General features: G+C 36.2%; 1 protein-coding gene across 2 annotated transcripts in view; it reads right to left on the bottom strand.

Annotated features, from left to right (window-relative positions):
• DGKB (diacylglycerol kinase beta) overlaps positions 1-13,984 on the bottom strand; it is a 362,852-nt gene that overhangs the window by 256,458 nt on the left and 92,410 nt on the right. For both annotated transcript variants that reach the window (XM_040593354.1, XM_040593355.1), the window contains 4 exons: positions 12,962-13,102; positions 5,447-5,496; positions 4,517-4,591; positions 3,877-3,996 (listed from right to left, as the gene is read on the bottom strand). In XM_040593354.1, coding sequence (XP_040449288.1) covers positions 3,877-3,996; positions 4,517-4,591; positions 5,447-5,496; positions 12,962-13,102 — 386 coding nt within the window. The remainder of the gene's footprint in view (positions 1-3,876; positions 3,997-4,516; positions 4,592-5,446; positions 5,497-12,961; positions 13,103-13,984) is intronic.

Raw genomic sequence — 13,984 nt, 5'->3', positions numbered from 1 at the left:
TAAATTCTCACTTTTCATGAGAGAATTTCTTGGAACAACTTTCATAAAACTGGCACAACTAAACCTCAGAACCCCTATAGAATAAGAGCCAATTAAGTTCTCACTTAAATCCTTTACCTTGTACTGAAATTGTTTGTTTAGCACAGCAATTGCCTTATGAAGTGCCAAAATAAGAATACATTTTTCGCATCCTGGAACATTCCCAGAGATAAAACTCTTGGTATTTCGAAGTTCTACCTTCACAGCAATTCTAAACTCAAGTTTTAGGAAGAAATAGAAAGCATAAAACCAGATAAAATAAAATAAACTGGATATTTAGGTTGATTTCCTAGAGAAATGAGACTCAATGCTTTTTATCCCTTTATCTCCATGACTCTAAACTGCTCCAGCAACTTTTAAATTAATTGAGTAATCTCTGCTAAGTTAGAGTGGGCACTAGAAATTTCATGAAAGTCTAGGAAAAGAGGGAGGGGGGGCAGAGAGAGATTAGAAGGAAAATCAAGCAGATTTCCTTGTTATGTCTTTTAACTTGGCAGCAGCTGGCTGGCCAATATTTATATTAACAACTTAATACTCCTGTCTCTTACAAGGGGATTACTGATGAAGCCTCTGACCTCAAACCTGTGAAAGACTAGGCTATCTCAACCCCATTGTTTACAACTAACTTGTTTATTCTTTTATTTTGTATAATATAGTTCCACATTTCACTTAAATGCTTCTTTGATTTTTTTCAATTATTGTAACTAAAGCTCCTAACACTCTATGCAATAAAAAATGCTTGAAAGGCTGTAAATGAAATCTAAACCTTTTACATGCTAGCTAACCTTTTTATATAGCTCTTAAAGGAAACTAAAGATTAAGTACAAACATCATAGCTGAATTCTGAAGGTACTATGACAAATCTTCAGCACAAATAAATTATCATAGCTTCACTGATACTAGTATAACAAACTACACCAGCTGAGAATCTTGTACTGTTTGTGCAAACCCTGTGTAAGAGTTAAGTCTATTACAGTAAGTTAAGGGACCCCAATGCAAAACAAATTAAAGACTTCACTGGTATAATTCTTTTTCTTTTTTTAATAAACTATATTGACAATTATTTGTTACTAACACACTGGACAAGCTCTGAAATTATCTCTGTAATTTAAAATTTCATCATTGCCTGAGATCAGCATAGAGCCAAACCATAGTTGCCTAAAGTTAAAAGAATGGGAGATAATTTTTTGGCTGTTTTGGGTGTGTGTGGGGGAGGGTGGGGGTGGTGGGGGTTGGTTTTTTTTGCTTATTTTCAACATGTGAAGACTACTTGGACATGTCTAAGCGGCATAAGCTAGTAAGTTATGCCTTTTATTTTTACATATTAATCAGCCTGTGGAAAACTAAGATATCAGCGCTTTATTATTTGATTACTGAGTCCAAAAGACACTTCTTTTAGTTTTCATTATCTTAACTAAAAGGAGAGAGAGACAGCCAAAAGGGAGAGTCCTGGGAAGCTGCATTTGCAAAATCTAACTGCAGCATGAAAAAAGAAATAACAACTTTTCACTAATGGGAATGATAGAGTGGAATGAAGAGCTCAGGTAACACATTAGATGCTGTAAAAACTTCAAAATCATGCTATAAATTTATACAAAATAATTATGGACAGGTATGAGAGTTTTAACTTTCTTGATTTATATTTTCATGTCCTAAAATACACTTACATTTGATCATTTAGAACTGTGGAGTAGTAGTAACTTTTGATAGAAAATTTAAAAATCTGGGGTTTCTCTGCTTGTTACGTGAATGGCTTAAGAAATCAAGAGCACTTATAAACATGAAAAGAAAAAATGGGAGCCCTTTTAGAGGATGGCATCATTTCCTAATAAATCATTACCAAATGACTAGCAATTCAGCTTCTATAGCTCTGTAGGTAATAAACTTCACTCACAGTACAGTAAAATATTTTTTTAAAAAAATTAAAAGCTACCCCACTCATTTTACTCTAGCTTCCAACTAATAAAACTATGTTTATTGATCAAAAATGCATTGTGCATACCATTATAATATTTTTTCACAACTGTACATTTATGTCTCTTCAACACATATAGTACTGGGAATATCTTGATGACAGAAACACTGACCCATGCCAATAGCAGGCTACAGAATTTTGATCACTGTTTAAATATTTTTATTATTTCCGCCATAATGCTATGCATAGCAAGATAAATTATCTGATAACTAGTAAAAATAATCAAAGGGATAAAATGTCTGTTAACATACATTTATGTGGCTGCTTTCTAATAGCTTTTGCTTTAATATGAAAATAAACCTCTACAGAAGGATCTTCATTAATTTATCATGGAATTTAAGGAGCTTTACATTTAGAAAGAAAGAAGTGTAGACATTGAAAGATACTCCCAGAACATCCACACTAGCTGTCATGTAGTGTGGCTGTCATGTCACATGTCACAAAAGAAAAATCTGTACTGAAAATGACTACCAGTTATCTGCTATACTGATTTCTTGAGAGCATTTATTGCCCTTTGTTTCCAGTAATTCTGTGGAAATAATGGTATTCAGCCTGAAAAAGATCTGTTGTTCGATGACAGGGAAGTAATTTAACATTTTTGTTACTCAGTCACACATACAGAATTGTGGAATTAGTACTTACAGTGACCCAAATATACTGAAAGTTATCCTAGCTGCTAATTTGATTAAAGATGTTGCATCTTCTGCTAAATGCACTGTTTTGTTGCATATTTCCCTATGCAAGGTCTCAGTCTGACCATTCTTTGGGCAAATAAAATATCACAGAGCAACTACAGCAGTCTAGGTTTAGGTCAGGCCATAGCAGTATATGGGGGAAAATAAATATTATTTATTATTTCATCTAAATATCTAAAAAACACTTCGGGGGGGGGGGGGGGGGGGAAGAACCCACACCAAAAAAAAACCAAACATAAAAACGTTTTCTCTCAACAGAAAAGCGTTTGAGAGATACACTACGATACATATGCTGAAAATTAGCTCAAATACAGGACAGCAGGTGGCACTGGCAACATGCCAGTGTTAAAACAGCTGTCTTTAACTGGCATAATTACATCTGTCTTATCTTTAATGTGAAGCTGTAAATGTACAGAACGTAAGCTCTTCTTTCATAACACTATACTTTGGTGTAAGTGTTCTCTTTGATATTGCTACTTAGTACAGTTTATTAAGCTAATTACGGAGACAGAAGAACTATCTTCACAGGGATGTATACATGACGGGACAAGAGCCAACAGGCAGTAATTGCCACAGAGGAAATTCCATCTGCACGTAAGAAAAAAAGCTCTTTCCCTTGAGAACAATTAACACTAGGAGAGGTTGCCTGCAGAATTGATGGAATCCACCTCAAAGGAATTATTCAGGACAGGGTTTATCAGGGCCCTGTATAACTCAGTCTATGGCCCTGCCTTTAAAAAAGGCTGGACCATATGACCTCCAGAAGTTTCTTCCAACCTAGATTGTTCTGTGAATCAGTATGGTTAGGCCACAAAACACAGCACCATGCTGAGAAGCCTAGGCAATGTTCCAAGCCAGCTGTAACATATGGATGGGCAGTAAAATGTTCTTAGCAGATACTGCCGCATCTAGGAATTAACAATATGCTGTTAACAGGACAAATTAATCAACTTTCTACAGCTTCCAGCTCCAGAGCTGGCTCATCTGGTGCTGCTTCAAACATACTAATGTTCCTCTGACTTCAAAGACACACTTCCGTTCTTTGCATGTCGTTCAGCCATAGTAATAAAAAGCAATGAAAAGCCATTCTTTACAGAGGCCACAGAGAAACTGAGGGCCACAGCTGACATGCAAGCAGAAACTTGATGCTTTTAAGTTAATACTTACATTCTCTAACCCAAGAAGGACCAAAAGCGGGATTGTTGTCATTCCTCCTTGTATCCACTCTTCTAGAGAAACAGTGCCATCATGATCATAGTCAATTTCTTCCATCATTTCATGAAGGATCTACAGAGTTTAATGGAAAATCTCATATATTCCATATTCTAACATAGCAACTTCATGTTAGAAAATGTGCAGATGTTCAATTCCCTCATCTGCATGCAAAAAGTAAGGAAAATATTTGCATGGCACCTGTAGAAAAATGACAACTGACAATTCAGATTAAGTGTCATATTCCTATTTGTATTTTATTATCACCTAAAGTTCCCAAACCAAGTTGTGTCCCCTTGTGTACTTATGTACAATAAAAATAAGAGGTAGTTACTTTTAAGAAATTTTCAGAGACAAACCAGTTGTGTTATAAATGTTAGTTACTACATGCACTGAAGAAAAACCTTAAGCTATAGCAAGAATGTTTCACAGATCAGATTTAATCAGAAAAAGACTTGTAAAAGTGCTAATTGACAGTGTCATAATGGAGCACAAATTATTATTATTTTTATCTTACTAATATATAGAATCACACATTGCCATGAAGTATCACAAAATGATTAAATTAAAACTTGTGATAAAATAGGATACTTACTGGACTCAGTTCAGTAACATCCCACTCAAGGTATTCTGCAACATGCATCATTTGAGCAATGATATTTTCCAGCTCCTACATATAAACAAAGCATAGCTATAATATTTAATGTAATATTATATTTAAAAAAAATATCCTACTGCAAACAACTTCCAATTCAAATGCAGTGCATTCAGTGACACTGTTACATCAATGTTCCTAATTAAATGTTCCTTACATTTGAAGCTGTCCACACTTAAGTGAATCTGCTGCACTAGCAAAACGTCAGGCATGGACTGCAAAGCATGCAGGGAGATGGAATACAGCCCCACAACTAAAGGGTAGCCTCTGGGTTGAAAGCAGTAATAGATTCTTCCTTCCCTGTTCATCATTCAACAATTGGTTTCATGATCTGAAATCCCCTATGATATAATGATGCAAGATCCTTGAAAATTCCATCACTCTAAAAACCTAGGATTTTGACAGCAGTTGTATAATTCACAACTTTTTAATAGAAATAAGGCATAAAGTGGATGGTATAAAGTAATACAGAGATATTTGCTTAGCATTACAGTGTTGTACTTTCCCTTGACCACATATCACTAGTGTTCTTTCATATTCATATATATATATGCTCCCAGCAGCATACTAGAATTTTAGGATTCGTATAAATGTGTAGCCCTCAGTAATATGATTAAAAATCAGAAGACTATTGAATAGGACTCCACAACAGCAGTCAGCATTTGAAAATTTATCCAGTTGTAGAAGCAGCAGCTTAATGGAAAACAAAACTCAATACTTTCAAAATGGGCGACTTTTTATCAACTATAGTTTATACTGCTTCTATTAATTCAGGAAAAATATAAACTTGATTTGGATTAATGCAGTTTTGTATAGATATGCCATTATGACACACTCTTATAACACGTTGAAATACATAAATAACATTACCGAACTATCCAGGTATCCATTGCCATCCGTATCATATAAGCGAAACATAACTACAAGGAAAACAGAAAGAGAATGAAACAGTTAGAAAACATTGTAACAACACTGTTTCACTTAGAAAAACAAACAAACAAAAAAAACCACCTAACCAACCCAAAACAAACCAAACCAACCAAACCTGAGTTTCAAAAAAAGGACAAACATTACCACCTTCCTTTATTGCTCACAGTAACTGTAGACCTACCAAACGATTTGTATTATGTGAGAGGTCCACTCAATGACTACCCTGCCACAGTGACTCCAAGGAGACATATTAGCACGACAGTGCAATTGCACTTTTTCCACATAATTACTCCAAACTCTAATTTGGTCTGTGAACTTAATTCTGATTCCTCCTGGAGAATATCTGTATTCATACCCAGTACCACCAAAGGGCCCTTCTCCTTCATCTCACCAAACACAGGATAACACACAATTGGTCAGACAAATGCTGAAACGCCTGCTTAAGTTAGTTACAATGCTGTCCTACTCCCTTGGTTGCAGCTGTCACTATTCAATAGTGACATTACTCTAGAAATGCTTTCTGACCAACTAAATGAAACACAATCTTACGTCAAGTATCTAATCAGCCAAATTCAACAATAAGCAATCCTCATAGACTGGTAGCATGACCCATCCATCCCAGGACCAGATTTGCATCATCAATTTGATAACGTATTCCAAACATTTTGGGGAGCTACCAGACAAGAATAACAGCATTCTGGCAATAACCAGAAAGAATATATACTTTCAAGTTTGTATCATTACTTGATTCCAACTACAAGAGCAACTATGTCCACCATTACCAAGATACTTGAAAGCAGCTTACCCAGCTGATCATACATTTGATGCCAAAACGGCACAGAGTAACTGCTCAGAGACCAATTTTGTCTTTAAGCAGCAAAGGTATTTATTTCGTACAACGTTGGGGAGCTAGCCAATTAGCACCAGACAAACTAGCTCCAAAGTTTTCATTGAAAAGTTAGGTATTTTATACAGTTTTTCCACACAGAGGTTACTACATCTTTACATACATACTCATTTGGTTTTGACACCCAATCATTCCATCAAAATAGGTGGGATCTAGGTGGAGTAGACCTTTCAGTTTTCTTTGTTCATCGATTTCCTGACTTGATGGTCTCCTTATCTCCTTCAGGTGCCCACCTTATCTTTTCTAATTATTCAGAGTACATTCCTTTTTCAACACAATCCTGACTAATCTTTTTTTTTTTTTTTTTTTTTAAGACCTTGTTCTGTTTCATACTGCATCAGATTGCAGAGCAGAGAGAAGCCCGAAGCTTTGGTAGGAATGCTGTTAAAAGGCTAAAGATGAAAACCAGAAGCCTAAGAATACTTCGCTTTTTTGTCCCTACTTTCTGGGACAGCTTGTCAGAGCTCTGAAATCTAAACACCATCCCCTTCAAAAGTGCTCATTTTTTTCCCCCAGATCTATTTTCTAAGGACAAGGACTAAAAAAAGAGTTCATGTACAGGTGGTTCCAGGACACTGTAATGCCTTGACTGATAGCAAAACCCAAGCAATCTCCTTACAAACTGCCTTATCAGATATCTTCAGAAACATAACATACGACCTATTCAACAGTGAAAAATCCCAACGCATTGGATCCACAGCAAAGGCTGTTGCAGTCCAATAAATTCTGAAAGCAAAGCTTATCACAGTTTTCAGGGAACAATTTAATGAGAAGCAAGAGGAAATTCTTAGCAATTAGGAAGTAAAGTTCAAAAAATTTTATTATTTTTTACTTACAGCAAAATATATTTGTTATATGGACTGGTTTGCTTCCCTTGTATCCCCCATCTTATTCCTAAATTGTTTACCTCACTGTGGGGAAAAAAGGTAATTACTGTATCTCTCTACCAGTTCAGCAATTTTTGCCACTACATTGCATTGCTCTTAAGAGCTGTAATATAAGCTGTAAACAATGTTCACTGTAGCACATTGTTTCAAGCTACAAAGGTCCATTATTTATTAGTTATAGGCTAAGAAAACCTATAAGAATATATTTCTTTGCTTGTGAATTACAAAGCAGAAATATTTCAGTGTAAAACAGTTAATGCGAAAAGCCATCAGAGACTGGTATTGCCCCTGCTAGTATGCCTTCTACCAAAGCTGCTCAGAGTACAACAGCTAATATTATCTGGCAAAGGTACCATTAAACATTCACAGTTTCCATAGGGCTGAATCACTGAATCACTCAGTGATAAGGTTCAAATCATGTGTTTCTCCTGCCCCCTCCTCTGTGATAGTAATGCACTGGTTGAAAGAACTGTAATGAACAGTTACCATGAAAGCAACTTTTTGCATGTCCCTCATCTTTACTCACTCCAGAGAAGTAGTGCTTACAACTTTTTTTTTTTTCCCTTTAATATGAATCAGTAGTTCTAGTCACTCATTTAAAAACAAGCATTAGCATAATTATAACTGTTTCACCTTTGTAACAAAGTCGCTCCGATTACATATGTATTGGGTAATGAAAGGGCTCAATCTGTGCTCTTGGCTAGACTCTGAAAAACTGCTTTACTGGTGTGGCATGCAGTCTCTTTTCTATTCATACCCTGCTGAATATTCATGTTCTTGCTGATTTACCTACTCTAGGAGAAGAAACAACATGAAGGGATAAAATCGACTGAAGTTCTGATGCAAGCCACAGAGCCCAAGTCAATCTTTTATATTTCTTTTCCCATCCCCTTACCTGATACTACTGACTGGCCACTCAATTTCTATTACTGGACTGCATACCTTTCGTAAATAATTAAAAATGTATTAAAATAGAATTACAAAGATGAGCTCAGTTGCTGCACTGCTATACTTTTTACCTGCAATCTCTGGACTTATCTTGCATATGAGAAAAGGTGGCATCCCCAAAAGTCCAGAAGTTCCAAATTATGTGGTTTTTGAGAAGAAATTGGGGCATATATTCTCAAAAACACATGCACAAACAAGTATTGAATGCACTTTGTTTTTCACCAGTGCATGTGCTTTGAAAACTGTAAGGCTTGTCACTCTCCACAGAAGCCTGAGTTTCCAAGAACTGCATAGCATAGCAGAAAGACAGACTATAACTAATCACATTACTGCAAAAATACAGAACAATGTGACATCCCTGAAGCTTCTGTTGCTATGGAAAGAACACTAACCAAATAACCTGGAGAGAGTCATGGTAAAAGAAATCCCCACAGCTCATATTCTTGGAGTTTCTGTTCATAATAGGAGAGAGAAGTCTGAGCATTTGTAAGCACATTATATTTGTAAGGCTATGGAGTTCACATACTTCTTCCAAACCATTAATGTCCAATTCCCTTCATACTGCCTCCTGGTATTTCTCTGAACAGTTTCACAAGAGGTTCATGACTGACATCCATGGTTAGACTAATAAAAAACTACACATAAATTGAGGAATGGGTTGTGCTGATAAAGGTTTGTGTAATTATGAGCTAAAATAACTTCTTTCGTTGGGGCCTTTAAAGAAAGGAAAGTTGAGCTACAAAACACCACTTTTCAATTCTTAGGAAGTATCTTGGTCTTTCTTACATGTTCAAGAATCAATGTGGACACCAGCAAGAAAAGCTTAGTACATGTGAAAACAACATGATGGTTTCTGTGGATCAAGTCTACAGCTTGAGCCCCAGAGCATGAAGGTACTTAACAATATAGATACATCTTGAACTATTTGCAATATGATCTTAAAAACAGAACTTAAATTCTTCAATGTATCTTTTCTAGGAAAGTTTGGGATATTCTTTATATTCAGGCCATACATAGTTTACAAATAATAGATATGCTGAGCATGTCAAACAGGCGAGGCTTGCAGTGCTTAAGACCTCTAGAAACGTACTGTTAATAGATTAGAGAATCCACTTATCTGCCAGAATATTTGTAAATCTATGAAAATCCATAGACCATATAGATCTAAAACCTAAACACTACTTCCTCTTAGTGTATTTTATCTTACAAAAATCCTCCAGCTTGTATCAGATATTATTTGAAAGCACCAATTTCATGTTCTGCTTGTCCTGAATTAAGTTTCCAAACACTCAGCTATGATTCAGAGTGTTTCCATTTTTTGTCAACAGAATAATAATAATAATAATAATAATGAGTTGAGATTAGTATCTAATATTCATATTGGCAACTCCAGAACAAGCCATCCTTTCTTTTTTCACTCCACGGCTACTAATTTATCATTTACCTTACAGCCACAACACCTACTGCTATAAAATTACTTCAGACAAAGGGTTAAGTTATACCATTAATTTATAAGGACAATTCAACTAAAATCATCAGGGCATTCTGCCTACTAATAGTACAGCAAAAATTTGGACACTGAGAAGTCACATTACATGGTATATTTCAAATATGTATGACAAAGTAGAAAATATTCTTATATAATAATCATATTCTTAATTATATATAGTAAATGCAAATTATCTGGAATATACAAAACATGTAAGTACCATTCTTCTATTAAATCAAGACCTCTCCCTCCTAAATCATATAGATCATTCATGGTCTTTTGCTATGCAGTTCCTGTTGCAGGAAGTTCATGGAACATGCCCTACACCAAAATCACCACCTGCTCCTCTGTCTCTCTCCCTTTTCATTGTACCTGTTCCTGACACCAGGGGAAGCAACTGATTTCCATTTCACACTATGCTTTGTGCACAGAGCTCTTCAGAGCTCTCATATAGCCTGTAGAACTGGCTACTATGTGTGGGGAAAATCACCTTGAGGAGGGGAATTAGATGAAAAAATGGGTCCTAATAGAAGCATAGCATTACAGAAAGCTTTTTAGGGTAAAATACAGCCATCACCTTCAGGATGGTTGGCATGCATGGAATCTATATCACCACAGTTCCCTAAGCAACACATTCTGCCAGCTCAGCACATGCTTATAGTAGTGATGCAGGGTGGAACAGAGTGGAGACCCTGCGGCCATGCTCTGTCATGCTCCCTGCAGGAATGGCAACTTGATGGCACCACACAGCTGATAAGCTGCATACCAGTTGTCACATGAAGAATCCAAGAGATTTCCATGGCTGAGCCAACCATTGTGGTGAAATACTTTTTCAGCTGAAATAACCTTATCGTATTACTAACACACACCTCCCTCCCAAAGGTACCTGCCTCCGAGGTGCTACTACTCCTCACTGGGGACATGATACCAGTTAGTAACAACAATATGTATGACTAGAGTCACTCAGTCTCCACCTAAATGTGATGGAAATGGACTAGTCCAGACTGAAATAAGTCCAGGGCAGGGGGAATTGTCTAAACTCCTGGATTGCCCAACTGTGATTCAGTGTTCACAAAGCTAGGTCAAGCTGACTCACTCTAAAGTTGTTATGACTGAAGGGACTTCTAAGCAAGGTAGTCAGCCTTGGGGAGGCATGAGAAACACAGAACGGATAGTGAAAACACCACCATTATCTAAGTTACGCAGAAAGAAGCCTTCAAGTGAGGAAAGTTCTGGCTATGACAGGCAACAGGATGATAAGGTGTTGCAATTCACTGACATCAACAGAAAATTAGTTGAAAATAGGGCAAAGATAATAGTAGTAGTGGGAGATCATGACCTCCAACTCAAATAGCCCCCCTGAAAGAGGGCAAAACCCTGCTTGAGGAGCATGCATAGTTAGCAGAGAACTTTAGTAGTGCTGTCTGAGGATGTTCTTGCATTAGAAGCAAGCAAGAAACTTGTAACCGATCCTGTGTATGATGAATAAATATGCAATATACTATGAAGTATAAAAAGTGGACAGATGATGGGAGAAGTGAGGGGAAGATTCCATCGTAACTACTGGGATCAGTCAACAGGCTGAATCTGTCTTCTGCCCCACTGTGACACCTGTTGGGTAAGAACTTTGACTTATGCATGCTAAATAACTATCTCATTCTAGCTGTCATTAGCAATTAAGGTTTTGGTTGTACGTAGTTTTGTTGTGTATCATTCCAAGATCGTTTTTGCAGACAGTCCCTGACACTGGCAATCACGAATCTTAGCTTGTCACAATTTTATAATAAAAGAGTGTTATTCTGTAAACTGTTAGTGTGAGTCCCTTGTGGGCACTAACAGCTGCTGGCAGCAGGTAACATTTAAACAAAGTGGGAAGACCCACTGAGGGGTCCTTCTGATGCTGTTGGAGTGTTTCCCTGAACAAGGCAGTTGAATTGCCCTCCGATCCACTGGGACTGTTCAGTGAAGGCTCCCTGTAACAGGATGGTGACAGACTGGTCAGGCACAAGGGTCTCAGCTTTCCTGGGACTCTAATAGACAGATCAAATACCTGCAGGTTGAAAGGATTTCCCCTCTCCTTTTCATGTGACACTATGAAAGAGGCATTAAATTGTAAGTTGAATTCAGTCCTAGGATCTTAGTTTTCCTGTGCTTGTGTTCTGAATGCACATTCACACATGTATCCTCATATTCTAGTGCCAAACTGGTATTACCAAATTTGGGGATGGCTCCTTATAATCTCTGCTGACACACAGTTATCAGGTGATCTTATAATATGAAGTTGTCATTGTAAGCTAACTACAGGTCATGAAACATGAACGTATTTCAACAACATGCAGTCAGGTAACCTTGTAATGAATTTTTTGTTCTGGCAGAAGCCACCTACTGTTGGCATTTCCTATCGTGTAATTTACTTTCCATACAGTATTAGAGCCTGATCCCACAGGTCTTTTATAGACTGTGGAATCTTTTGTATCCCACAGACCAGCTATGCATACCAAACTATATTTAGTCTCAGTAAGGATTATATGATTGCACAGACTGCTTATCTATCTGGAAAACTGGGTTCTAAAATTCCATAATGAGGAAACACACGGTTTCTTTCTTTTTTTTTTTTTTTTTCTCTGATTCACAGGTCAAACTCAGGTAAAGTTGTTGGGCTTTAATGAATCAGGTCCCTAACAAAAAAAAAAAAAAAAAAAAAAAAAAAAAAAAAAATCAAGCAATTTCTAAGTTCCATTGTCAAACATTCATTCCCAACAGTGGTGTAGAGTTGGATCATTCTAGGCTTTTCTGTATTTACTAATACTATAGATCCCATGGCCTATATTAACAACTGTTCTTAGTTTGAATTAGCTTGTTTTCCACAGATTATTTACCACTTCTATATACCTCTAAGCATCCTCAGTACATTTCATCTATTTTTCTCAGACCTGATATTAATCAAGAGATGACAGTATAGAAAGGATTATTTTAACTGCAGATGGTATGATCCTTACTCCCCATCTTAGCACGTGCTAGATAGAAAGACTTAAGTTAAAATCTCATCAAATTAGTACTATTAACAAGAATGAAAGAACATTTCTGCAATAATGGCCATCTAGAACCATAATTTTATAATGCAGTTACTCAAAACTGATTCTTAAATGCAAAAAATTTAGAAACAGAATTCTGGTAGCGTATTGAAATGAATATATAAAATTAACTTTAAAAAACCCACATACATTCCAGTTTGTCTTCAGGTCTTCCTCTTTCTAGCAGTGACAAATAGCAAACAATATCTTTCAGCTGGATCACATCTGGTAAATGTAAGTTGGCAGGAGTAGGAGATCGGGACATAGAGGTACCTTTGTTAAGTCTCAGACCTGGAAATAACACATAGCCTTTGTTACTCTTAACATACGAAACATACGAAAACATAACGCTTGCATACATACATCTTCATTTTATGTAAATCTCAGATGACTTCTTAATTTAAACATAAATGTGAAGTTTTAAACAATTCACATTCATAGTTTATCCAGCAAAGGCTGAATTAAAATGATTGTGAGGTTTTAAAATTTTATATGGATTAAGAAAACTATTGGGAAAAAATCAATTCTGGGAATGGCATAGCCTTTTTTTCATTTGTGTTGATCTGATGTCATTTAACTACAAAAAAGAAAAAAAAAGGCGAATATTTTTATTCTACTAAGTATTAAAACAATCCCTGACCAATGTTGCATCCACTTCCTTGTGTTGTAGAAGCTTCATCTAACTTACAGATTGACATCAGCTACACTAATTGAAGATTTAGTGTCAAAAAAAACCTCTAATAATACCCCAGTGTGTAGTCTTCCCAAAAATGCAGCCAGATGTGTGTCAGAGCAACATATATTTAAAACATAAAAGCCTCAGCCAACAGAATACTATGAAAGTAAACACAGAATTTAAATAATAGTTATAATAATTGCTCAAAGATCATGATCAAGAGCAGTTCCAGTGTACTACTTGGAATACTAAGTTTCAACACTGACAAAAGTTTTATTTCAAGAGAACATTAATATGACCAGTTCTGATGATATTATTGGAATGTGCAAGAGCAATAAACAGAGGGAAAAAAGAGGAAGGACAGCAGGACACAGAAAAAGCAGAAATGGAACTTTATTTACCGGTTTATTACATTTCTCACTGACTTTAGTGATGTTAAAGATGAAACTTTACAAAAGGATTTACTGATCTTAAATATTTTCTGTAACGAATGTAGA

This window comes from Falco naumanni, chromosome 4 (genome assembly GCF_017639655.2).
Source record: "Falco naumanni isolate bFalNau1 chromosome 4, bFalNau1.pat, whole genome shotgun sequence".
In the NCBI taxonomy this organism is placed as follows: Eukaryota; Metazoa; Chordata; class Aves; order Falconiformes; family Falconidae; genus Falco; species Falco naumanni.
Note: the sequence above shows the minus strand (reverse complement) of the source record. Positions and strands in the feature narration are given on the sequence as shown.